The sequence below is a fragment of the Malus sylvestris genome, chromosome 9 (assembly GCF_916048215.2).
Source record: "Malus sylvestris chromosome 9, drMalSylv7.2, whole genome shotgun sequence".
In the NCBI taxonomy this organism is placed as follows: domain Eukaryota; kingdom Viridiplantae; phylum Streptophyta; class Magnoliopsida; order Rosales; family Rosaceae; genus Malus; species Malus sylvestris.
The window spans coordinates 960,656-985,610 of NC_062268.1; the positions used below are offsets into that span (position 1 = coordinate 960,656).

Consider the following 24,955-nt stretch of genomic DNA (forward strand, 5'->3'; position numbering starts at 1 on the left):
AATGTGCTAAATATCTCAATGTAACAAAGGCAATAACCCGTCTTCCTTCCTCATTTCTTTTCCTTTATTCTTTCTTGCTTGATATTTTTAGTGATGATCATCTTCTCAATATTTTCTTCATTCCTTCAAACATATCATCCTCCATAACTGACCATCAAGGCTGCATGCACTGTAATCAGTATCTCGATCGTTCTCTTGAAACTCTTTCTCATTCAAGGATATTGCCTGATTCCAACTCTCCTTTTGCATGGTTCTTTATCTGACGGTCACTCTTTCATCAAACATCGACAACTATTTCTCTGTATCCACTTAATTAGCTCAATGTTTCTTTTGTCTTAGGACTGGATTGGAATAGATAATCCATTATATTCACAGTATGTGGAAGAAAGAGATAAAATTGTGTCTAACTTGAAGATAATATAGATTACTCATTAACGAAACTTATCTATTCCAATTCTTTGAAATGGATAAGAAGCGATAAGTTAATTCTTTTCATATCTAATCTCTATTTGATTCCTTCAAAATAAACGTCAATATACTTTTAAGTCTTCTGGATTATCCATGAAGGTCCAGTTGCTCACAAGTTTGACTTCCATGTTTAATAATTAATTAATCAGTATTCACCCAATGTTGATTGGTGAAACTTGCTCAATTAAGTACTGATTTCTTCTTTGAGGGAGGGATGTATTCCAACCATTAACAATACACATAAAACATGAGAAAGCGAGAGGTGGACTCAGTGTTTTGATTGGACGAGGCATGCATTTGGTACAAAAATTCCAAATTCTTAATTAGTAGTATTAACATTTCGTACACTTTGATTAGGTTTAAACTGAAGACGTACGTGAGTCGATTAAGTGAGGCCACCTAAGCACTGGTAATTGTAAAATATACAGATGCCCTATCAACCTTTGCAGTTGGCATATATCTAAAAAGTCTATACAGATGCCTCCAAAACATTTTATAATAACAAAATAATCTAATTAACCTATAAATTAGATGACGGATATCTCCAAAACATTTTGTGATAGATTGATGTTTGGAAAACGACATTTTTGTACTACATGGATGTTAAAAATATGACATGTACACATCATTTAATACATTAGATAGTATGTATATCGACAATAACAAATTTTTATCCCATTAAGTGGGGTACACTGTATGAATTCTAGAACTTCACTGCGCTCAGTTTTGCGCCAAGTCTTTTGTTAACTTCAAGTACTCCAGATCTTTTCTTAGAATCTCTTTCGAAGTCTTCCTAAGTCTCCATCTATCATTTTTGCCATAAGTCTTTGTCTCATAATCGCATATTCTAACTGGAGTATCTGTGACTCTTCGGTTCACATGTTCAAACCACCTTAATTGGTTTTCTCTCGTCTTATCTTCAATTACGGCTACTCCTACTTTATCTCGGATATCCTCGTTTTTAATCTTGTCATTTCTTGTGTCCCCACAAATCCAATGAAACATTATCATCTTCGCTACTTTTATTTTTGCTAATAGTAGACCGACATAGTACAAGAATATAATTTCCCTAACATTTTTCCTTATAATAACATAATTCACGAAATCTAACATATAGGCTTTAGAGCAACTGCACGTAAAATGAAAATTACTTGCTTTCTCATGTTTGATAGCTTTAAAAAATAAGGAAAATTAATGAAAATAGTTTGAAAACTTTGAGTTTTAATGATAAGGACAAAATAAAGTATAAAATGAATAGTACCAGGTTTGACTTTTTAGTGTAAAAATGTGGTTTTTCGTTAAAGTGAACAGTACCGTGGGTTTTTCGTTAAAACTCCCTAAAAAATAAGACACTTAGTTTATGAGAAACCAACACCTTCAATTGAACTAGGATTTCATTTTTCTTTCCAATGAAAAATCAAGGCAAGCATAAATTACACTTTATCATGATCATTTTTTTGTAAATCATATAATGTGCTGGTTGATGTGATTGGACTTTTTTTTTAATTATTAAAAAGGAAGTCTAACTATCAATCACCATATCATGTAATTTACAAAAAATGATCTAAAAATTTGATATCCCTAGCATTTTACTATTGATTATTCATATAGCTTGTGGCCTAATATATATATGTTAGGATATTAGTACACTCGCTTTTGACATACACTTTGACACTCATTTTGTATGGCTCATTTCGTAATGTATTTCAACGGTCCGAAACATCTATATTTTAGTCTATCATTCATAGATCATCATTGCAAAAAATTCAACAAATCCAGAATCATTAAGGCGTTCATTTGTAGCGAAGAAAATTGACGATTACGGTTCAGTAAAGTAAATGCTAAATTTAATCCAATGGTTATATAGTTTCATATCTGGGTATTATTGGTAAACATGGTCTTTAAGGTAAAACATAAACAATCACAGTTGAATCATTTATTTTATATTATGGAATGGTCCCACAAAAAACATGTTTCAAAATGTGTGTCAAAAGTGTGCCTCGGATCCCTAACCGTAAGAATATCCTGTCAATTGTCATGCATATCATATAGTCAGGCTGAAATGCCGAGGTTACAATCAAATTCATTCAAAAAAGTTCGGAATCTCGTCTATTTCAGTCAACAAATAGTAATGATACGTTAATAGTCACAGTACCACAATCGGACAGCATCCGTGAAACCGATGATACTTTTCCGACCCTTTCGCTGTTAAAGGAGTACGAAACACCGAATCTACTTTTGAAACACGAGTAATGTAGTACTATGATCCGACATGAAATCCTCGTACAGATAGCAGGGCAAGCTTGTTCACTGCTCATTGTGCCCGGAATCTGCATTCGACCTTCCAAAGATACCAGCGCTTCGCCCCTTCCGGAGAAGAGAAAATTTAACCAGACCAGAGACATGAGAGGGGTTTCCCTTCTCGGCATGTTTTTACACAATCAAGTACCATCTCTTGCAACTGTTCCTCGACGTCCTCCATGGATGAACAGGCATCTATGATCTGCATCAAGCCAAAACAAAATTTTAACCTCTGCATAATATCCGAGTAAATCAACTTACCTAGGAATTGTATACTTCAAGAATAACAGTTGCGAACCAAACAATCTAGCAGTGTTGCAGGCTTAGTTGTTTTTGAACCGCTACTGCAATGAGTCTCCACAATATACGAAAATTACCAACTTGCAGCATCGCTCCAAGTTAAAATGTGTAAACAATCGTCAGATAATGACAGTCAAGCTATGCTCTTTGTGTACAATCATTCAGGATGACATGCTCAAGATAGCATCACAACCGACAACCGGAAGCAAATATCCAGGTTCTGTATTGAACTTCAAGAATGAATCAACAAACTACCTTCCAAGTGGGACTGCAGAGGACCTGATAGTTGTGACCAACCTTCTTCTGAAACTCAAGCTGCTCGTATCTCTCACCTCCATAGCCTCCTCTTTCCGCAGCTTTCTGACAATATATAGATTCATACTTCGCATCAAAAAATGGGAAAAAAGTTACAACGTCCATCTAATTTGCAGAATCCACCGTCCAGGTTAATCATTTACAAGAACTAATATTATTTAAAAACTGAGGACCATGTGCCAACTTCACAACAGGATAAATGTAACAGCTCTCATTTTATCAACAATCATTATCAGCATAGATAAGAACCTTAAGATATCAGGAATATGTTATATTGTTCCTCTATTTGAGAACCTATTGACTGTGCAAAATCAACGCCTATCCGCTAAACTTCTTATGAGGGGCTGTTTGTGTATCTCGGAAGATATGTCAGATCATATAGGTAACGAGAAATCACCGTAACCATGTTCAAAATTAGATATATAATCATGTAGGAATTAACTGAACTAACGCAGCAAGATCCAGAATTACAGAATATGGGCGTTTTTCTTCACTAAAATTCACTGTAAACACTAGAATGGCTACATACTTCAGGGGGTATGTCAAGGTACACTACAAGATCTGGAGCCAATAGCCCAATCTCCGGAGCCTGCAAAAGAACACCGCAATTTTTAAAATATCATCATAGAGAATATAAAGCTCTATAGGGTAAAAACAAAAATAAAGAGCACTTCCCCACCTTACACCATTCGATATCAAGTCCTTTGGCAGACGAAAAAGCCACCCCTGAATAAGAATAACGGTCAACAACAAGAGTGGTTCCACTTTTCAATTTGCTTTCCATCAACGATCTGCAGAGACATTATAGAAACAAAAACTGAACCACTTATTTCCTCGCCATTAGCCATACAAAGGAAGTAGCTTTTGCTGCTTACATATCTACTTTAGATTTCATTACATATTTTATCCATCAGTATATTACATTGGTTTCTCAACGCAACAGAAGCTGAAAACTATCACGTATTGCCCTGACATCAGTTAAAACTAAACCAACAATCAGAAGAAGTGCATTCTCTCTTTCTCTCGTGAATATACAAAACCCCACAACAAAAAGAACAACACAACTAACCTCTTCTCCCAACGATTGGCACTAAAGAGTAGATGGATTGTATGATCGTCCAGTTGTGATTCGTTGGAAAGATATGAAGATATTATTTTCCCAACACTAGTAGTTCTGTCAGGAAACCGCCACAACTCAGCTGAATATCCTAACCTCTCCAAGTTTGTGACTAGTCTAGCAGACTGTGTCGTCTTCCCACACCGATCCAAGCCTTCAAGAACAACCAAGGCACCTCTTGAATCCTCCTTTCCACCTCTTAGGCTACAGTTCTGATTTTTACCTTCCATCCGAATCTGCCCGACTAAAACCTTGTGAGCAAATTATGATTGAAAACCCAATGACCTTCGTACTGCTCTGGCTCCAAAGTTCCTAGACAAGCAAATGTACTCTATTAGATAACTCCCTCAACCTCTCCTCAACCAATTTCGACCAATTTCGACCAATTTCCGAAACCTACCATTCAACGTTCATTCTTGGTTACTCAAGTTCAAATTTTTCAATAATGGCTATACAACTAAACATTTTTCAACATGGGAGGCTGAGAAATCGAAACCCGACTCAACAGTCACTGAAATGAACCAAAAACATACTATTTACAACAATTCTCTTCCTTAAATCGAAAACAGCAAAAAATTATCTCCGGAAGTAAGTAAATTCATAATGTGTAAAGATTAAGAGTTACGAATTCTTACAAAGCCTTGCAAGCAGTAGGAAAAGAAGCATGGATCATGTCCCTTACAACCTACAACCTACAACCTACAAACTGGAGATTTAACATAAAAAAGGAAAATAATTCACCAAAATTTATATGATAACTGTGAACAAAAATTGATCTTGGCTAAAGATAAAAAATCACCCAGAAAAAGGAAAGATTACCTTGAACGATTTGCTCTTCTGGGTAATCAGATTGTCTATACAAATGTCACACAGAAATGACAAAGAATTTAAAGTAGGAACTTGGGGACCTGCGTGATTTCGCCGGCCAGTGAGGTATCCGTAGTGCGGGGAAGGGAGGCGGCGGGGGAGGTGGGTGAGGCCGAGGAGAGTGGCGGCAAGAGGGGTGAGAGTGATGGTCTTAAGGGTTTAAACTTTTTTTAATTTTTTTTTTATATCGAATGGTTTTTTTTTTTTTTTTAAAGAGTAATTTTGAACATGATTTTGCTAAATTTTCTATATAAAATGGTTTATAATATAAGAAAACTAATGAAAAAAGTTTGAAAACTTCGAGTTTTTGAGTTTTAACGATAAGAGCAAAATAAAGGGTAAAGTAAATAGTATCAGTATTTACTTTTTAGAGTAAAAATATGATTTTTCGTTAAAGTAAACAGTACCGAGAACTTTTCGTTAAAATTCCATTCTAATATTTGTATAACTTATCATATTAATTCCTGGGATTTGAATTGATAGAAACTGGTCTTGAGTTTATTCAGTGTTAATCACTTTGGTATATTTGTCATTTTGGTCTTTATTTAATACAGATTTTTCACAGAACAACCAAAGTGATTGATGGTGAACAAACTCAAAAACTAGCTCTATCAATTTCAAATCTCATTGACCAAATAAAAAGTTATGAGCTCGTTTGGATGTGTTTTTAAAATGATTGAAAGTGTTTTTTTAGAAAAAAATGTTTTTAGATTTCAAAAGTACTTAAAGTGTTTATGCAAGAAGCACCAATTATGTGCTTCTTCCAGAAAGCATTTAAGTACTTTTATAGGATTTACTTACATATTTACTAAAGATTGATTCTAAAAATATTTTCACCAAAAACGCTTTCATTTATACTAAAAGCATGTCCAAACGAACCATATACCAATCTTAGGCACAGTTTTAGATAAAGAGCCTTCTAAAAGAAAAAAAATCACCCGCTAATCCGCTTCCATCAGCATAACCGCTAAATCAGATCCAACGGCTGAAATTCGAAACCTCGTCAATAGTCGGTTAAATTCTATCCAATGGTCGACACCTGTTTTAACCGATATTTAAATCAGAAGGCTTTGACAGTCAAGGCAGTCGGAGTGATATTTTTTTTTTCTGTTTTTTTTTTTTTTTTTTGAAGTCGTGATTTTGCTCTGCGGGAAAGAAAGAAACCTCGCATTCTTCAAGCTAATCTTCTTCTTCGTCGCTTCAGGCGGGTACGGGTAGCGATCCGGTCACTGTTCAAGTCGGGGATTCTAGGGTGTTTTACTTACTCTGCACTCTCCACCCTTCGCAGTTTCTGCGTCTCATTGCTCTGAAGTGTTCTCGACCTCGATTTGTCATCGCGCAGAAGACTTCGTGTAATTTGATCGCAGGAGAGCTCTGGAACTCAAGTGGGCAGCCCAGAAATTACTACAGGTATTTTTCTAGGGTTGGGGATTACTTTCAATTTTGGGATTTTTTGTGATTTATGTAGTTCAATTTTGTCGAATTAGTTGCTGTGCAAGATTTAGGGTTTTAATTCAATTTTGTCCAATTTTCACTTCTTGTATAAAAATTGAGCACTGGAACTTACCCAGGACTTAATGTTACTGTTGTTAAACTTTGTGATGAATGTTTCTTCTTCGTTGGATTGTTGGTTCTCAATTTTTTTTTTTAAGATAATTTAAAATTAAGCTCTGCTAAGTTTCTTCTTCGTATGTGTTTTTTTGGTATCGAAAAGTAATAATTTTGGCGGTTAAATTGGAGAACTTGATTTTATTGCTCCTTCCTAGGCAACCTAGCTGACCCCTTTTTGTTTAACTGGAAAATCACTGTTATGGTATAAAGAATAGTGCTAGGAGATTCTTTGAGATATTTGGTCATGGCCAAGAAGAACAAGAACCCGGGAAGGGGAGGGTACTATGGCAGTGCTTTTGGGCAGGCTGGTGAATGCTCCGGTAGCTCAGGAAGAATCGACGCAGAAGTTACTGGCTCGGAGGATTCAAGTGCTCCGACGAGGAAATCTATTAGTTTGAATTCTAGTAACCGTGACAGTTTTGGTGTGCCCATACAAATACTTCCCCTGTCAAACATGCTGTCATCAGAGAAGAAGGATTTGAAACATAGGTTGAATATGGAACTTGAACAGATACGAATACTTCGGAAGAAATTTGAAATGCATAGAGCCAATGGTGTTGCAGTGTCCTCTTCTAGTGATATCATCAGCAATGGCCAGAATGGGCCGCATGTCAATAATTTTAGAAAGTCGTCCACAATGATTTCTGAGCCAGGTAAAAGACTGAATCCTGGGGCTTCAAAAGCACAGAAACGGAATCCGGAAACTTCTGGGAGGTTTGACTCTAGGACTGCTAGTGTGATTCTTATGAAACAATGTGAGGCACTATTGAAACGGTTGATGTCCCATCAATCCAGTTGGCTTTTCAATGAACCTGTTGATGTGGTGAAGTTGAACATTCCTGATTATTTCACTGTTATTAAACATCCAATGGACTTGGGTACAATAAAGAGCAAGGTAGCTTCAGGATCTTACTCAACCCCACTGGAGTTTGCTGCTGATGTCAGGATGACTTTCACCAATGCTATGACGTACAATCCACCACAAAATAAGGTCTATAACATGGCTGATACTCTTAGCAAATTTTTTGAAGTCAGGTGGAAAACCATTGAGAAAAAACTGCCAAAGGCTGATTGCCAACAACCGCCAACTAAATCTGGTCCTCATGAAGGCATAGAAACTCCTAAACCATTACCCCCCTCAAAAAAGAGGACTATCACGTCAGTGCACAATGAAGTCAAGTCTGAGCCTCCTAAGCGAGTAATGACAACGGAGGAGAAGCTCAATCTGAGCAGAGAGTTGGAGTCTTTGATTGGAGAAATGCCCTTACGCATCATTGATTTCTTGAAGGAACATAGTTCAAATGGAAAGGACTCTGGTGAGGATGAGATCGAGATTGATATTGATGTTCTAAGTGATGATACCTTGTTCACATTACGGAGGCTTTTAAATGAGTATTTGCAAGAGAAACAAAAGAACCATGTAAGCGCTGAACCTTGTTCAATGGAGGTATTAGCTCGACGTCACCTTTTTCCTATTCCTGAATCAAATAGAATAATAAAAACATAGTTTGTTGTCAATATTATTGCAGCTTGTCAATGAATCAGGGTTGAGCAATTCATCCATGCAGCCATGTAAAGGTCATATGCTTCTTTATCTACTTGCATATATAAGTGCCGACTTCAGTTTTAGTTCCCCCCACCTCACGTATGTGCATTTGTAGGGAATGACCCGGCTGATGAAGATGTTGATATTGGTGGAAATGAGCCTCCTGTCTCAAGCTATCCTCCTGTAGAGATAGAAATGGATACTGGCCGTAAAAGTAGTAAAGCCATCAGCTCAAGCAGCTCCAGTGGTAAATTGAGTTTATCCCATGTTTCTTTGTTTAGATCCTTCATATGTTCTGTTTCTTGACTTTTTGTCCGTGTTTTGGGTCTTCATAGGTTTCTGAGCTTGTGTAGGGCTTGTTGAAGCAACTTTTTATTTCTCTAATTTCATGCATTAAATTGTATCATCTTTTAGCTTTATTTAATGGAGGCAGAAAAAAAAATTAGAGTAGGGCTTGTTGGAGCAAATATAGTGTTCAAGTTTGGACTTAAATTGAGGCCAACAAAAAAAAAAGGCTACGCATGCTTGTAAAAGAGAAATGTGATATTTTTTCCTGAGTTTCATAAACACTAAATGATTTTGTATCTTGTGTATGCTTTACAGATTCAGATTCTAGCAGTTCTGAGAGTGAATGTGATGATGTGAAGGCTGGAAGTCCGGTAAATGAGCATAAGCTGTCTGAATTTTTATGTTAAACACATCAAATCAATTTGTGTACCTCTCATGATGGATGGTTTATGAGCTATTATGCTGTGTGCTATTGAGTTTGTGTGGTACAATAGTGTATGGGTAGTGGTTTGACTGACGGACCTGACATTATACTTAATTATTCTTCAGGTACCAGAAACTGTGGGTTCTGGAACTCATTTAGATGAAAAGACAACAATTGATAATCCACTCGAAGGAAATCGTGAGTATCTTTTTAATAAAATTACATTCCTCCTTCCATTCTCTAGGTGTTGCATGAGAAACACAGGGTGGGTCTAGAATAGTGTGCATAGTTATAGAAAATAATAGGGAATCTTTTTGACAACGTCTTGGGCAGGAAATTAAACAGGATCATGAATAGAGAGGAAGCACCTTCCTGCTTAAAATAGAGATTAAAGTGTTTGGAAGAGTGTATCATGTTTTCTGTTGCCAGATGCAGAACATCTGATCACCTCTTATTTATAATAAAACATGTTTTCGTTTATATAATAAACATGATCTCATTTATGCTGCCATCGGATCATTTATTACCATATATAGCTTAATGATGGGGCATGAAGAATTGTCAGTCATTTTAGTAACCATCTTGGTTGTACTCTACTAATGACGTGGTTTGGACTTCTCTGAAATATGATTGTATTTATGGATTTTGAATTACTTGTGGATCATTAAATTTTCTAAACCATGGGATCTTACAGATTCTGATAGTGGGTTGGATCAAGTTGAACAAAGTTCCCAGCAGAAGCCAAGTCCTGTTGAGTCAGATTGTTGCCAGCATGGTAAGCCAAAGAGTTAAACCAATATAAAGAAAGAAAAAAACAGTATTTGATTTAAAAAATAGTAGCTATGCTGTTGGTTTTGTGGTAGCATCTCATAGTTCAATTCATCTCTAAAAAAATGTAGGAGACAGTGCTCCTCCAGAGAGGTCAGTCTCCCCCGAGAAGCAGTACAGGGCTGCTCTATTGAAGAATCGTTTTGCTGATACCATTCTAAGAGCACGAGAGAAAACACTTAATCAGGTGGGTTACAGAGTCACGCTACTTGTGTACTTACCGCGTTTGTATGAATCCATTTTGCTAGTATTTTCTACCCTGGATGTGATCCGGTGCAATTTGATCTGGCTGAGATCAGGGTGATAAAGAAGATCCTGAGAAATTGCGGAGGCAGAGGGAGGAACTTGAATTGCAACAGAAGAAAGGTGCAGATCTTTACGTTTAAAGTTTACTTTTCTGTTTGCATCAATTCCTTTGTTGTGTGCATGTGTTGTATTGGGTTGGTGGCATAAAATTTTGCAACGAGTCGTTTGATTGCACACCATGTTCACCGACATCCCCGAGTTCATTGAACTGAAATGTCTGTTGGTTTAAATTAGCTTATTATGTTGCCACTATATGAGCAGAGAAAGCGCGGTTACAAGCGGAAGCTAAGGCTGCTGAGGATGCTCGAAGGCGAGCAGAAGCAGAAGCTGCAGCTGAGGCTAAACGGAAGAGGGAGCTTGAGAGAGAAGCAGCAAGGCAGGCATTGATGCAGGTAAATCACGACACCTCCTCGTATGTTGCTTAAATATACCCCTCGAGTGTCTCTGGATTTTAATTGGGAAATTGTATGTGTACAGATAGAAAAGACTGTTGAAATCAATGAGAACTCTCGGTTTCTTAAAGATCTGGAGATGCTTAGAACTGCCCCTGCGGAGCAGCTACCGAGCTCTGTAGACGAAACGAGCCCTGATCACTCGCAGGAATGCTTAGGCGGCTTTAAGTTTGGGGGGAGTAACCCGTTGGAACAACTTGGCCTGTACATGAAAGACGATGAAGAGGAGGAAGACGCGGATCCTGTAAGTAGTGTTCCTCCAAGTCCTGTAAGTGCTTCTATAAGTCCTGTAAATGATATAGAAGAAGGAGAAATTGATTAAATCGTTTGCTGCTTTTGTACTCATGGACGAACCAAGGGAGCACAAAATATAATATTTTGATAAGAGGATTGAAAAAGAAGAAATGTCTGCGCACTTTTGTTGTTAATGCTTTCAACGAGGAAACTTATCGTTCGCGCGGTGTATGCAAGTCTTTCTCCGTTCACGAGTACAAGGCTAGTGCTCGTCTATTGCACCTAAAACCATCTCCAATCTAAAAGACAAAAGTTACTAGTTAAAAGCACATATATGATTGTAAATTTTGTGGTGCAACTTAGCAAACATAGTTAAATTTGACTTTTAATCTTTTAAGCAGAGGCATTAAACCGTCAAATCATAGTTAAACATAATTTTTGTATCTTTAGAAAAAGGCAAAGTCTCATTTGAGCATTAGCGTCATACTCAAAGATAAATATGACACTGCAGATAACATCAAAGTTATATATGATTATAACGTTTCCAAATTATTGAGGAAAATTTGAGTTAAGCTTAAAGTAAAAAAAAAGAAATTATAACTTTCAATTGTATAACGACACTTGGTGTATCAGACCGTGTTTCTAGTATCGTGTGAGAGTTAATTTTGTGACATAATGATTTAGAATAGGAAAACTTTATTTGGATCTATTTATTCTTTTTCTACACCTAACTTATTATTTATTATCATGAAATTCCAAATGTGCTCAATAATTCTGCCTACATCCAACAAGAACAAAAATAAATAAATAAATTAGGCATCTTTGGACACCCTATCTCCCCAAACCTCAACCCAAAAGAAATTTATGTGATTTTTTTTTTGGCAAAATTCATGATAATATCAAAATTGTGATTTTACACCTGTATCGTACACTCAATGGTCCAACCGTTAGATTTGAAGGGTCGACAGTTTCAGCGGAGTTCAAACATGTTAGAAGGATTGCGTGAAAGATAGAGTTGTAGTGTGGCCAGAGAAAGGTCGAGAGAGGGATTGATTGTTGAGATCTTTTCGGGATTTCATTGTGGGTGGTAAGGGAGGTGATGGTGGGGGATTAGGGAGGGATAGGAGTTGGTGGTGGTCAGTGTTTTCTAGTGCTGGAATTTTTTTATTTTTTTTGTTCTTTTTACATTTTGAACATAGAAAGAGAGTTCCGGCCACATTTGAAATTTTAAGATTAAAAATAATACATTAATCGTAAAAAGAGAATAAATGGATCTGAATAAAATTTTCGGCAAAGTATCGCTTTGTACAAGTAGACAAATAAAATTCTTTTGAATTATTTTATAAATACAAAAATACAAAAAATTTATTGCTATTGGCTTTTCGGATAATGACACGTGGCGCAACGAGAACTATAAAAAATTTTATCCGAAATTACAAATAAAATTATTATGTATTATTTTATAAATAAAAAATTAATAATATTTTATAGCCATTTGCCAGGGCAATTCAGTGCAAGGGTAGAGATGCAAAAGATAATTGCCAGAAAATATACTATTCATTACGAGCAATTACTCTTCACTAAGAGCAACTCCAGCCTTGCTGGTTGCTCGGGCGTCAGGCGAGGAGAAAGGGCCCTCGGGCCGGTGGGAGCAAATCCAGCGGGGAAGGGCTCGAGTGAGAGTGGGAGGTCGAGCGAAGGGGGGGTGGGGAGTCGACGGGCCTGTGGCCCGAGGGTTTTGTAATTTTTTATTTTTTTTGTGTCAGAGAGAGAGAGATAGCTTTTGTAATTTTTTATTATTTAAACAAACATAAAAAACTATTATTTTTATTGCTTATTGCCAAGGGGAGGGTTCTAAGGGTGGAGATGTAAATGACAATTACTGTTCATTAATTGTAATTACTATTCATTTAAGGCAGTTACTGTTCAATAGGGTGGATTGAACAGTGGATTGCCAGAGGGAGGGCTCTATGGGTGGAGTTGCTCTAAGTGGATTAAATAATGAATAGAGTGGCGGAGGCTCCTCCACTGGAGTTACTCTAAATAGAGTTAGCGGTTCAAAAGGGCACCAAATTATTTTGAACTCTCTCCAACTCAAACGCAGTCAGTCCGTATAGAGAGTCACCGACCACACCAGTCGTCGTTTTCCGTAATCTTCGCGGAAGGCCTTTCATTTCATTTCCAGCTCAAATGGAATTGGAAACCCAAAACCCAATCCACTTCCCCCTTCCATGCCTCCCCATCTTCTTCCTCATGTTCTCCATCATCTACCTCATTGCCTACTTCATCGTCTTACGAACTTGGAGCCCCAAGATCCGACCCGAAGCCTCCAGCTGCCTAATCTCCCTCGCCCACGGCACCCCCGCCGTACTCCTCTCCACTTACGCCATCCTCTCCGACCCCGCCACCGGATTCGCCGCCCCCAACACCCTTTTCCAGAACTCCGTCCTCGACTACAGCGTCGCCTACTTCCTCACCGATCTCCTCCACTACCTCGTCTTCTTCCCCAGCGACGTCCTCTTCATCGGCCACCACCTTGCCACGCTCTTCGTCTTTCTCACCTGCCGCTACGTCGCCTCCCACGGCGCATTCGCCATTCTCTCCCTCCTGATCCTCGCCGAGGTCACCAGCCTCTGCCAGAACGTCTGGACGCTCGCCAACGCCAGGAGAAGCGACTTGAAGTTTGCAGCTAAAGTGTATGATCTTTTGTCTCCTCCATTTTACATTTTGTATTCGATTGTCCGTGGCTTTGTGGGTCCGTATTTCGTGTACCAGATGGGGGCGTTTTACATCAGCGGCGCCGCCGACGGATTGATTCCGCGGTGGGTTTGGGTTTCTTGGATTGTGGTGGTGGTGGCCGCCATTTCTGTCAGCATTTTGTGGATTTCCAATCTCTGGGTGGAATTGTTTAGAGCCCGGACCGGCGAATTGGAAAAGAAAACTAGATAATTAGAGATTTGAAATTGAAAATTTGAGCTGTTTCTCAAAGCTTAATAACAATTTGGGTTGTTTTATTAGTGGTTATATATGTAACAATTTGCAACATGTATTCTTAATCACAGTTTCATAGTTTTTTTATTCAAATGTTGTTACAATTGGCCAGACCGCAAGTCTTGGCGCAACGAAAAAGTTACTCTTTTACGATCGAAAGACCATGGGTTCAGTTGTAGAAACAATCTATTTGCAAAGTAAGGGTAAGCTACGCACGATAGCCGTTCCCCTGACCCTTGCAAAGCGGGGAGACGTGTTTGCTTGTGTTGTTGCAATTGGCTAGTTTATGCGTAGGATTGCTTGAATTCTCTTGACAAAGCGATATTCTATTATGCTCTAACTTACAATAAGGGATTCGAACTTGGTACAACAAGCAGGCACAATATTGTAACTAACTGGCATAACTCACGTCTGGATATGTTTGCCTGAATTGAAGTTGTCTTTGTTGAAAGACGTATCAATTATTGGCAAATGAAATAAATAAATTGATACCCTATTATCTAGTTGAAGAATTGAAGCAAACCCAAAATTTGAACCTTTCCTTGTTCAGCAATGTTCTTCTTCCTCCCAAATGCTTTGGTTTTGGGTGGACTTTCAACTTTGCTGTGCTTGGTAGGATGTCGAAGTTCGTCGTTCCTAACCGAAACCAAGAGAGATGGAAAACCTCGTTTTCGTGTGTCTTTCGTGGTACTTATTCGTCACATAAGCTTGCAGCTAAATATAATGCATTGATTTTACAGAGTAGACTAGTTTTGTTCGTGTGCGTGACAAGTTCGTTAATTGTAGAAGTGGTATTCCTTGGCCTGAAGTATGATATTCCGGAGACCTCCGATAGGCGAGACGATCATCAGCAGGACGCCGAGTATGATGCAAATCTGAAATCGAGGACAGCAATTGTTAATGGAGGTCTGGTTTTACCACCTTTGAACGAAAGAAGTTACGTACGTACCCAGTTAATAAACCACGATAGGCTAAACTTGCGCGGTTTCTTGATGGCTAGCCATATAATGCACGGGAGCTTGAAGAACGAAATCAAACGGAGAGTGAGTGAGTGAGATTTAAACTTAGATTTGACTGCAAACAAAGAGACGGACAGACATGGGACTTACATAGTATGATGTTGGGGAATAAGCAAATCCTCCGAGGAATCCCATGATACCACCGAAGAAGGGAAAGGTCATTCCGACGACCATTGTGAACGCTGAAATTATCACACACGAAGAACATCAATTCAAGCAACGCAATACACTCAGTAATCGCATAACGGAGGTAAGTCCGTTCTCAAACTCACCGACGTATATATTCCTGGTAATGAAGCGAAGCTTCGTTGTGGGCCGAAAATTCAGTTTCTTTACCAACACAGTTTCCATCATGTCAAATACTGGCATTGCAAATAGCTGCATTGCAACAAGATTTGATCAAAATCGAACCGAATGACCAAGTTTACCAAGAGCAGACCTCTGGTGCAAATTTACCTGATAACCCCCAATGATATGGATGATGACAAACATGTTTGCTGTTACAATGAGCCATCCGGGTTTCTCTAACGAGATTAGGATGTTGTCCTCCACCGTGTTCCCAAAAGTGTAATATCCAATGAAAGCCACCGGAAAATAGCACAAGGCCACCACTATGTAGGCGATCACCACCCCTCTCCACATAGCATACTTCGATGGCTTTTCTGGAGAAGTGGGCAGTGTAGCTTGGATCTCCAAAACCACGTTGTGGCCTGCATAGGCAAAAGCTACTTGCCCCAAGGCGTTGAAGAAGTTGAAGACTGTCCCTGACGTGCTTCGAGCTATGTACCCGTACTCTACGTCTGGCTGAACACCCTTGTGGATTGAAGTAGTCCATGCTATAGTGGAGTAACTGCGACCAACACAATGAAAATCAAGTTTGTTTTAAGTAGAAATTCTCTGTGCAAGACGTCGGTTTCTTATGTACCTTAGTGACATCACCGCCGCGGCTAATGAGATGCCGGAGATGGAGTTGAAGTTGGGGAGATGGGAGAGGACAAATTCCACGGAGGCAAAGATCATGATGAAGTAGGTGAGCTTGATAGGATCCTTGTCTTTCTTCACTATCTTATGGATCTTCTGCAGGGATTGTCCACCTGTGACCATGTACAAAATGTTAACACCAACTTCGCATACGAGCTGCTGAGGCACCACGATCCAGAGGCCAAGCTTTTCGCCGAAGGCGTGTTGCCCTAGCTCATGGTACCTATCGAACCGCTTGCCGGGAACCATTTCATGCATCTCAACCATTTGCCACAACGTGAACAAAGTGATCACCCATGAGAGCACCATTACAACACATCCTGGACCCCTGAAATGAATGAAACAAACAATTAAAAGCTTGTCTGCGGTTTAGTCCAGTTGGTCAGGGCAGTGTGCTCGCTGAAACATACCATCCGAGATTGGACATTGCAAAGGGAAGACCTAGGACACCAGCTCCAACCATGGAATTGACATTGTGGAAAGCTGCGTACCACCAATTTGCATTCCTTGATGAAGTAATTGGAAGCCAATCATTTATTTCCTTCTGCTTCCTTGCCTTTTCATCATCAATGATCTGCGACCGCTTCTCCGGTCTCTCGTCCACCTGCGGTTCAGCACACAATTCTTAAAGCAAATCGATTCGCAAGCCAAATGTAACCCGAATGCATCAAAATCCAGTAAAAAACAAGAACATATGAACACGGTCCTTGAAGGCAGTATAAACCAGTCTTCTATATGCGTATGTGCGTGCGCGCGCGTGTACCTACGGAAAGAGAAAGGAGAGAGAGACTTACATTGTCGGGGTTGGAAGAATTTCCGTCAGTCGGAGCTTGAACTACCATAGTTGCAGAGAGTAGCTAAGGCTTGGCTTCGAGTCTTGCAGGAAATGGATCCAGAATTTAATATAATTATGGATGGGAAGATGAAATATATTTAAGTATTTTTTGGTCAACGACAACGATGACCCGTATAACTTAAGCTCACCTGAAGATGATATTTTTCGGTCACAGGAATAATGTTATTCGGCCAACCAAAGTTGATTTCTTTGACCTGGTATTGCTGTGCTTTGAAAAAAAACTGCTGTGAGAATAAGCGGTTGTGCTGTGAGAATAAGTGGCTGTGAAATAAATCAGCAGAGTGTTTGGTAAACTTTTTTGTAAAAGTGCTTTTAGAAAAAAAAGCAGTCTGATAGTAGATCTTTTCATTAAAGGAGCAATGTAGTTCTATGTGCTTTGAAAAAAAGCCAGTTTTCCAAAGCTACAAATTGCAGCTTCAGCTTTTTCCTTTGATTTCAGCTTATTCTCACAGCAGCTTCCAAAATAAGCCATTTTTTTTAAGTTTACCAAACACCAAAAACACTCCCAGCTTTTTTTTCATATGAGCTTTTTTTAAAATCACCTCAACCCCAAACTGGGGCTTATGTCGATATTCCTGTTTGCTTTGTTGCCAGGATTTAATATTTCACTGGGGTAAAGTGATGGATTTTTACCAATGTGTTTCGGGTTCAAAATTACTCGTTCTCTTAATTATTATAATAATTTCAAATCATTCATCTCCTTTTAATAATGATTATTTTTTCAGAATAAATTATGGTTGGGTAAATAGTCTGCATTTTCCTTAATTCTGTAATTTTTTTTGTTAGTTTGATAACTCGTTGCGTGTTGTTTTCATATTTTGTTGATGTGAGTGTTATATGACTTACAAAATTATAAATAAAAATAAATTTTATTTATTAAACTTCTTTATGTTTGTATTTGTATTTTATTATTATTATTTTAATTAATTTGGCTACATCAACGAGTCAATGAGTCCACATCCACAAAACATTCAAACTAACAATGCCCCACGTTTCGTAAAGTTCAAAGGCCAAATCTAAAACAATCAACTCTATATATATATACACCTAGTTTCCTGCGACGACTTTGACTGTTTGTACATGTAGCTTGTTCTTTTCAACACAAAATTGTTTTCAATCTTCAATACCAACACGCATTGATTAAACATGCATATCGAAAGCGGTAAGCAATCCACAAAAATGAGAACTCTATTTCATTGATGCTGAATATACATGAATTAAGGTACAGAGTGACGGGCTAAAAGTCCACTTTCAACAAAATCTATTAACTTATTAATTACAACAGCCGAAATGTATGAGGTTTTATTACAAAATGTTTTAGTGTTAGTTAATTAAAGTAAGACATGAATATTTAAACTCTTCTTTTCTTAAAGAGAAGGCCGATTTAGTATATTTCAACAATACCAACATACAATGCAAAAATACACACCGAGAAGGCGTGTTACATAAGTTTTCTTCTGGTTAACTCTGTTGGCACATCGTTATTGTAACATCCCACATCGCCAATGGGAGTGATACTTAAATGTATATTCTCATCCCTACCTAGCATGAGACCTTTTGGGAGTTCACTGGTTTCGAGTTCCGTAGGAATTCAAGTTAAGCGAGAAGGTGGCCAGAGCACTCCCATGATGGGTGACCTACTGGAAAGTTGCTCGTGAGTTCCCAGAAACAAAACCGTGAGGGCGTGGTCGGGGCCCAAAACGGACAATATCATGCTACGACGGAGTTGAGCCTGGGATGTGGTGGCAGCCTTGGCCGGGATGCGACAATTTGGTATCAGAGCCAATCCATGGCCGGAAGTGTGCCGACGAGGACGTCGGGCCCCTAAAGGGGTGGATTGTAACATCCTACATCACCCAGGGGAGTCATCCTTAAACCACATCGCCCAGATGAGTCATCCTTAAATGTATATTCTTATCCCTACCTAGCACGAGGCCTTTTGGGAGCTCACTGGCTTCGATTTCCGTAGGAACTCAAGTTCAGCGAGAAGGTGGCCAGAGCACTCCCATGATGGGTGACCCACTAGGAAGTTGCTCGTGAGTTCCCAGAAACAAAGCCGTGAGGGTGTGGTCGGGGCCCAAAGTGGATAATATCGTGTTACTGTGGTGGAGCAGGCTCGGGAAGTGGTCTGCCCCGGGCCGGGATGTGACAAGGCGGATCACTTCCCAAGTCCGCTCCACCACTGTAGCACGATATTGTCCGCTTTGGGCCCCGACCACGCCCTCATGGTTTTGTTTTTAGGAACTCACGAGCAACTTCCCAGTGGGTCACCCATCATGTGAGTGCTCTGGCCACCTTCTCGCTTAACTTGAGTTCCTACGGAACTTGAAGCTAGTGAGCTCCCAAAAGGCCTTGTGCTAGGTAGGGATGAAAATATACATTTAAGGATCACTCCCCTGGACGATGTGGGATGTTATAGTTATAAACACTAGAACCGTAAGTGTTCAATCATGGTACTTATTCGTAACATATGCTTATCTGTCCATATCTACTGCATTGAAGTTCAGGGCAAAGTACTTATGTTTGTGCCAAGTTTGTTAATTAGTTGTAGAATTTTGTAGGTACTGGCTTGAAGTATAATACTCCTCAACCCTCCAATAGGTGATAGAATCATCAGCATGACGCCGAGCGTAATGCAAACCTGCAATTAAGGAAAGCCGATTTAGAAATGACGATGGTTTTGGAAAGGGCTTTGTTATTAGCAAAGTGCGGGAAACAGTAACAACAGAATTTGAACAAACGTATGTACCCAGTTAATAATCCATGATAGGCTAAACTTGCACGGTTTCTTGATGGCAAGCCACATAATGCAAGGGAGCTGAAGAATGAAACCAAATGGAGACCATGAATCAGTGAATCAATAGTTTAGATTAAACTAAAATATTGCTTGGACAAAGGAAAAGTAGAACTTAAATTTGACTGCACATAAAGAGATTTGAGGGCTTACAAAATATGTAGTCGGGGAAAAAGCAAATCCTCCAAAGAATCCTAGAAGACCACCAAAGAAGGGGAAAGTAATGGTGATGAACATTGTGAAGGCTGAAATCAATCACACATGATCAAATCATTAATTTAATTCTTCGGGAAACGATATATGAAACACCCATTTTCCCTTTTTGCACGTCATGTATATCTTTTTCCCTTAATTTTTCATTGATTTATTCAATCTAAAGAACATAAATCAATAAACGATGGTGTGCATAGAGAGAAAAGGGTCGAGTGATTGCTGTCACTCTACCGGATGAGGAGCTGAACTACTTACCGACATAGATTATTTCGGGAAACGAAACGAATAATTAAGGTAGGTCTGAAGTGTAGTTTCTTCACCGACAAGGTTTCTGTCTTGTCAAATACTAGCATTACAAATAGCTGTATTGTAATTTGGAAAGGCCAGAGCAAAACCAAAAAGATTTTATTAAAATCCAATTGAAAATTTAGCAAGACTAAATCTTCTTCTACTTTCTAGTACATGTTTACCTGATAACTGCCAATGACATGGACGACAACGAACAAGTTTGCTGTAATGATGAGCCATTCAGGTTTCTCCAACGAGATGATGATGTTGTCCTCCACTGTGTTCCCAAAAGTGTAATATCCGATGAGAGCCACCGGAAACTAGCACAATGCCACGACGATGTAGGCCAACACTACTCCTCTCCACATAGGCTTCTTTGATGGCTTTTCGGGTGTCGAAGGGATTGTTGCTTGGATCTCCAAGACCACATTGTGGCCTGCATAGGCAAAAGCTATGTCCCCCAAGGCAGTGAAGAAGTTAAAGACTGTTCCCGGCATGCTACCAGATTTATAACCGTATGCTACGTCCGGGTGAACACCTTTGTGGATGGAAGTCGTCCATGCAATAGTTGAGTAACTGAAATCATAATCAAACAACAAGTTTGAGAATAATGATTTGCAATCCAAAGCGTCACACGTGCCCAAGGATACTATTTGACAAAAAAAGAAGATGAAATGTACCTTCATGACATGACTGCTGCGGCTAACGAGACGCCAGAGATGAAGTTGAAGTTGGGGAGATGGACAAAGTGAGCGGAGGCAAAGATCATGATGAAATAGGTGAGTTTGATCGGATCCTTGTCTTTCTTCACTGTCTTGTAAACTTTCTGCTGCAATTTTCCACCGGTGGCCATATATACAATGTCCACATCAACTTCACATATGAGCTATCGGGGGCACCACAATCCAAAGCCCTAGATTTTCACCAAAGGCATGTTGCCTTAGCTCATGGTACATATCAAACCTCTTTCCATGAACCATCTCAACCATTTTCCATAAAGTGAATAGAGTGAACACCCAAGATAGTACAAGAATCACGCAACCAGGACCCCTGAAAGTTAATCAAGCAAAAAATTATCCGTCAGCCAGGTCATACAGTAGTCCTCTATTGTTGCAACTTGAAGTGTACATTAGTTGTAGCACAAGTTAGTTTATGACTTGCACTTTGTTGATACACAAAATCGGAGGTCTTGGAACAACGTAAATCTGACTGTGAATCTGCATGAAATGTAAATAACACAAGATGTATCGTGGTTCACCCTAAGGTTTGGGCTACGTCCACACTGATTGTATTTCTCTGAGAGTATTTGTGAGAGAGAGTGTGTGAGAGTTTTACTTTAGATAGGAGAGGCTTAGGGTTTGTGAGGGTGAGGATGCCCTTTTATAGAATAAGGGCTCATTCCCTTTTTACATATTTGCCCCTTCCTTTATTACATAATTACATTTGAGTCTCCCGAGTATTTATACAAGGTCTAAATACGGAGGCCTTAAGTATGGTATAAACAGTAGTCCTCCAAGTCTTTAGTCAAAAGAGTCTTTTGGCTGGAAACTTGAAATTCATTCCATGTGTAGGTCGAAGTAACTAGATGCTGTCTTGAACTGATGCTCGATATGAGGCAGTGCTTAATCTGAAATGATGCTCAACTAGAAGTAGCACACGCTGTGAGGCTGCTCGGCTCGTGGCTTATGTTGCCTTGGTTGGCTCGGCTTTGTGGCGTTTGAAGGTGAGGAAGTCTCTTTTATAGAATAAGGGCTCACTCATCAATACATGAATGATGAGCTAGAGTTAATGCTCTCTAATGATGGTGAGGGAGTCTCTTCTCTAATGATGGTGAGGGAGTCTCTTTTATAGAATAAGGGCTCGCTCTTCAATACAAAAATGATGGGTTATGAGTGATGCTCGCGGTGAGACGGTTGCTCAGCTGGCGGCGATGTTCTCTAACGAAGGTGAATGAGTCATTTTTATAAAATAAGGGCTTACTCCTCAGTACATGAATAATGGGTTATGAGTGATGCTCGTGGCGAGGCGGTTGCTCAGCTGGCGGCAATACTCTCTAACGAAGTGAGGGAGTCCCTTTTATAAAATAAGGGCTCGCTTCTCAATACATAAGTGATGGGCTAAGTCCCCCAAGTATTTTTCATGAGTGCTCTCTAATGAAAGTGAGAGAGTCCCTTTTATAGAATAAAGGCTCACTCCTCAGTACATAGATAATGGGCTAAGTCCCCTAAGTATTTTCATGAGTGCTCTCTAATGAAAGTGAGAGAGTCCCTTTTATAGAATAAGGGCTCGCTCCTCAGTATATAGATAATAGGCTAAGTCCCCTAAGTATTTTCATGAGTGCTCTCTAATGAAAGTGAGGGAGTCCATTTTATAGAATAAGGGCTCGCTCCTCCGTACATAGATAATGGGCTAGAGTTGATGCTCTCTAATGGTGGTGAGGGAGTCCCTTTTATAAAATAAGGGCTCGCTCCTTAATACATGAATGATGGGCTAGAGTCCCCCAAGTATTTTTCATGAGGCCCAGATGAGGCCCAATATATGGTACATAATGTAGTCCCCCAAGTCTTCGGTCAATAGAGTCTGTTGGCTGGAAACTTCAAATTGAATTCATGTATGGGCCGAAGTGGCGGTGGTTCGGAAGTGGTATTTGTATACCCTGCACTGAAGCTTTGTAGGTAAAGCTTTGCAAGTGAAGCTTTGAAGCTGGAGCTCTGTAAATGAAGCTTTTGAAGCTAGACTATTGTAAATGAAGCTTTTGAAGTTGGAGCTCTGTAAAGGAAGCTTTTGAAGCTAAAGCTCTGTAAATGAAGCTTTTGAAGCTAGAGCTCTGTAAATGAAGCTTTTGAAGCTAGAGCTTTTGTAAATGAAGCTTTTGAAGCTAATTGACATGAGTGCTGCTCATGAATGTTTATGTTGATTGACATGACTGATGTTTATAAATGTTGACATGAGTGATGCTCATGAATATTTATGTATGATTGATATGAGTAATGCTCATGAATGTTTATGTATGATTGACATGAGTAATGCTCATGTATAATTTGGGAGTACTGGACGTACTTTTGATCACTTGGTTGGTGGTAATAGCGGCAGGTTGTTGAATAATTTTGGAGTATTGGGCGTACTTTTGATCACCTGGTTGGTGGTAATAGCGGCATGTTGTCGAATAATTGTGGAGTACTAGGCGTACTTTTGATCGCCTGGTTGGAGCTATTTTGGGCGTATGGGCCTTCGCCCTCTACACAACATTCCAACCCATTTATTTTGGGCTTTGTCATTTTTTTTACCCTCTGATGAGGTTTATACAGATGTCTCTGAAAGATAAGAAAAATAAATCACATCATACAAAAACAAGAAAAGTAAATCAAATCATTCTGGTGGGGTGTTTATTCCTTGCTTTTGCTTTCTCTTTTATTTTCTGCTTTGGTTTTTCCTTTTGCTTTCTGCTTTGGATATGTTGCTTGATGACATGATTAAGGGCAACAGGGGTAATCGTGACATAAATAGAAAACATTGTGGTAGGGGTTCTCGTGGCCTCGGTGGAGCATGTGGCTGCTTTAATGCTGAAGGGATGGCCTGGTTGCTTTTCTTTTGCTTTTGCTTTCCCCTATCTTTATTTTTCTTTCTTTTGGCTTAAAGATTTCAATCCCCAACTTGCAAGCATCTTTACCATCTGACACGCTTTCACCCAAATCGGGTGATTTAAGAAATGATGTATGGATTCGATGCGCATAATGATAAGACATGTGCCGCAAGCTCTTCTCTTTGCCCACCACCGCCAGATCTGAGCTGCTTTATTTACCCAAGATAATCTTGTTCATAACATCAACTGGCAAAGCATAAGCTGGATCTAGGGCCTTCACCCCGGGATATTCAAGAAGGGAAAGTCCAACTACACCAAAGTATGTGTGGTAGACATCAACAACATCGTCTAGTCTGTCAGAAATTCCTCCATTTTCAATGTCGTGGCATTCTAAAATGAACTTGACAAGCTTTTCCTTATCAATCAAATGAACTCTGTCAATCATGACCAAACTAGAAAGAACCCACCATGAGAGTCCAGATGAATCAAGCGAGACAAAACGCAGACCCTCTCAACGACGTCGTTTTCGGAGTCGAAGTCGGAGCGAACCTCAAGGTCAAAGAGCTTGGAGAGGAAGAAAGAGCAGCTAAAGGGATCGACGAGCTTGCGGCTCTGGTTGGTCCATGCAGAAATGAGGCGTTTATTGCCTCCGTGCTGGCCGTCTTCCTGCTCAAAGATGATATTGGGGACGAGGCCGGCCTTGCGCTCTTTGTCGGAGGTGCTTTTGCCGGAGGTGGTGCGTGTATCATCGCATGAGCTGGGGAACACCTCGTACTTCCAGTTGTTTGAATGCCGAGATGAAGACGAAGTGGCGGCGTCGGCGGTTGCATGGGTGGATCTAGTGGTATTTATTGATTTCAAATAAAGAAGTGAAAAAACTCCTGATTGTTTCAGCCGTAAGGGGAATGAGCATCTTCTTTCCTAAAGGGTTGAGGTAACGATCCTGAGACGGGCGGTGGCAATGCGGATGTTGTTGAGGGAGTCCTGGAGAAGATTGACTTGCAAATCGGTTTGTTCTTTGACGGCCTTCAACTGCTCAGGGCTCAGCTTCTCCATCTTCGCTCTCACGTTCAATCTCACCGCCTTTTCCTTCTCCATCTCTCTCTCAATCTATCTCATATTCTCTCTGCTGAAATGGATTGGAACTGAGCCTGAGCTCTAGAACCCACAAAC

General features: G+C 39.6%; 4 protein-coding genes and 1 pseudogene across 12 annotated transcripts; 2 read left to right on the top strand and 3 right to left on the bottom strand.

The window, feature by feature from the left end:
- Positions 1–2,489: 2,489 nt before the first annotated feature.
- On the bottom strand, positions 2,490–5,562 carry LOC126582668 (thymidylate kinase-like). 8 transcript variants are annotated; one of them, XM_050246837.1, is made up of 8 exons: positions 5,321–5,562; positions 5,137–5,193; positions 4,902–5,012; positions 4,454–4,813; positions 4,064–4,175; positions 3,914–3,973; positions 3,325–3,429; positions 2,490–2,971 (listed from the first exon to the last, which is right to left on the bottom strand). In XM_050246837.1, exons 4-8 carry the CDS (start codon positions 4,729–4,731, stop codon positions 2,855–2,857), a joined length of 672 nt encoding a protein of 223 aa, XP_050102794.1. In that variant the 5' UTR covers positions 4,732–4,813; positions 4,902–5,012; positions 5,137–5,193; positions 5,321–5,562; the 3' UTR covers positions 2,490–2,854. The 8 variants fall into 8 exon arrangements, with proteins under 8 accessions (XP_050102794.1, XP_050102793.1, XP_050102791.1 ...); XM_050246836.1 differs by having other exon boundaries at positions 5,137–5,200; XM_050246834.1 differs by having other exon boundaries at positions 5,137–5,207.
- Positions 5,563–6,451: 889 nt separating this feature from the next.
- Positions 6,452–11,228, top strand: LOC126582656 (transcription factor GTE8-like). 2 transcript variants are annotated; one of them, XM_050246815.1, is made up of 11 exons: positions 6,452–6,778; positions 7,190–8,426; positions 8,509–8,557; positions 8,641–8,772; positions 9,129–9,184; positions 9,363–9,435; positions 9,932–10,012; positions 10,137–10,252; positions 10,365–10,431; positions 10,633–10,763; positions 10,849–11,228. In XM_050246815.1, the coding sequence occupies exons 2-11, from the start codon at positions 7,224–7,226 to the stop codon at positions 11,143–11,145; spliced, it is 2,205 nt and encodes a 734-aa protein (XP_050102772.1). In that variant the 5' UTR covers positions 6,452–6,778; positions 7,190–7,223; the 3' UTR covers positions 11,146–11,228. The 2 variants fall into 2 exon arrangements, with proteins under 2 accessions (XP_050102772.1, XP_050102774.1); XM_050246817.1 differs by having other exon boundaries at positions 7,190–8,399.
- A 1,841-nt stretch (positions 11,229–13,069) lies between these two features.
- LOC126582667 (TLC domain-containing protein At5g14285-like) lies at positions 13,070–14,135 on the top strand. The gene has a single exon (XM_050246829.1). The coding sequence runs from the start codon at positions 13,248–13,250 to the stop codon at positions 14,004–14,006; it is 759 nt and encodes a 252-aa protein (XP_050102786.1). The 5' UTR covers positions 13,070–13,247; the 3' UTR covers positions 14,007–14,135.
- Positions 14,136–14,353: 218 nt separating this feature from the next.
- On the bottom strand, positions 14,354–16,979 carry LOC126582660 (lysine histidine transporter 1-like). The gene is made up of 8 exons (XM_050246820.1): positions 16,843–16,979; positions 16,459–16,652; positions 15,993–16,376; positions 15,524–15,917; positions 15,340–15,445; positions 15,158–15,249; positions 14,998–15,066; positions 14,354–14,923 (listed from the first exon to the last, which is right to left on the bottom strand). The coding sequence occupies exons 1-8, from the start codon at positions 16,888–16,890 to the stop codon at positions 14,825–14,827; spliced, it is 1,386 nt and encodes a 461-aa protein (XP_050102777.1). The 5' UTR covers positions 16,891–16,979; the 3' UTR covers positions 14,354–14,824.
- Positions 16,980–19,407: 2,428 nt separating this feature from the next.
- On the bottom strand, positions 19,408–24,880 carry LOC126582499 (lysine histidine transporter 1-like; annotated as a pseudogene).
- Between the last annotated feature and the right edge of the window lie 75 nt (positions 24,881–24,955).

What these genes read in the sequence shown, in the direction of transcription:
- LOC126582668 (XM_050246837.1), bottom strand. Translation starts at nt 4,731, where the DNA reads ATGGAAGGTAAAAATCAGAACTGTAGCCTAAGAGGTGGAAAGGAGGAT. An exon ending in GCCAATCGTTGGGAGAAGAG is followed by an intron (nt 4,176 to 4,453) that starts GTTAGTTGTGTT and finishes ATGTCTCTGCAG; the next exon opens with ATCGTTGATGGAAAGCAAAT. An exon ending in ACCTTGACATACCCCCTGAA is followed by an intron (nt 3,430 to 3,913) that starts GTATGTAGCCAT and finishes ATATATTGTCAG; the next exon opens with AAAGCTGCGGAAAGAGGAGG.
- LOC126582656 (XM_050246815.1), top strand. Translation starts at nt 7,224, where the DNA reads ATGGCCAAGAAGAACAAGAACCCGGGAAGGGGAGGGTACTATGGCAGT. An exon ending in ATCCATGCAGCCATGTAAAG is followed by an intron (nt 8,558 to 8,640) that starts GTCATATGCTTC and finishes GTGCATTTGTAG; the next exon opens with GGAATGACCCGGCTGATGAA. An exon ending in TGAATTGCAACAGAAGAAAG is followed by an intron (nt 10,432 to 10,632) that starts GTGCAGATCTTT and finishes CTATATGAGCAG; the next exon opens with AGAAAGCGCGGTTACAAGCG.
- LOC126582660 (XM_050246820.1), bottom strand. Translation starts at nt 16,890, where the DNA reads ATGGTAGTTCAAGCTCCGACTGACGGAAATTCTTCCAACCCCGACAAT. An exon ending in TACCAGGAATATATACGTCG is followed by an intron (nt 15,250 to 15,339) that starts GTGAGTTTGAGA and finishes TGATAATTTCAG; the next exon opens with CGTTCACAATGGTCGTCGGA. An exon ending in ATTCCCCAACATCATACTAT is followed by an intron (nt 15,067 to 15,157) that starts GTAAGTCCCATG and finishes TCGTTCTTCAAG; the next exon opens with CTCCCGTGCATTATATGGCT.
- LOC126582667 (XM_050246829.1), top strand. Translation starts at nt 13,248, where the DNA reads ATGGAATTGGAAACCCAAAACCCAATCCACTTCCCCCTTCCATGCCTC.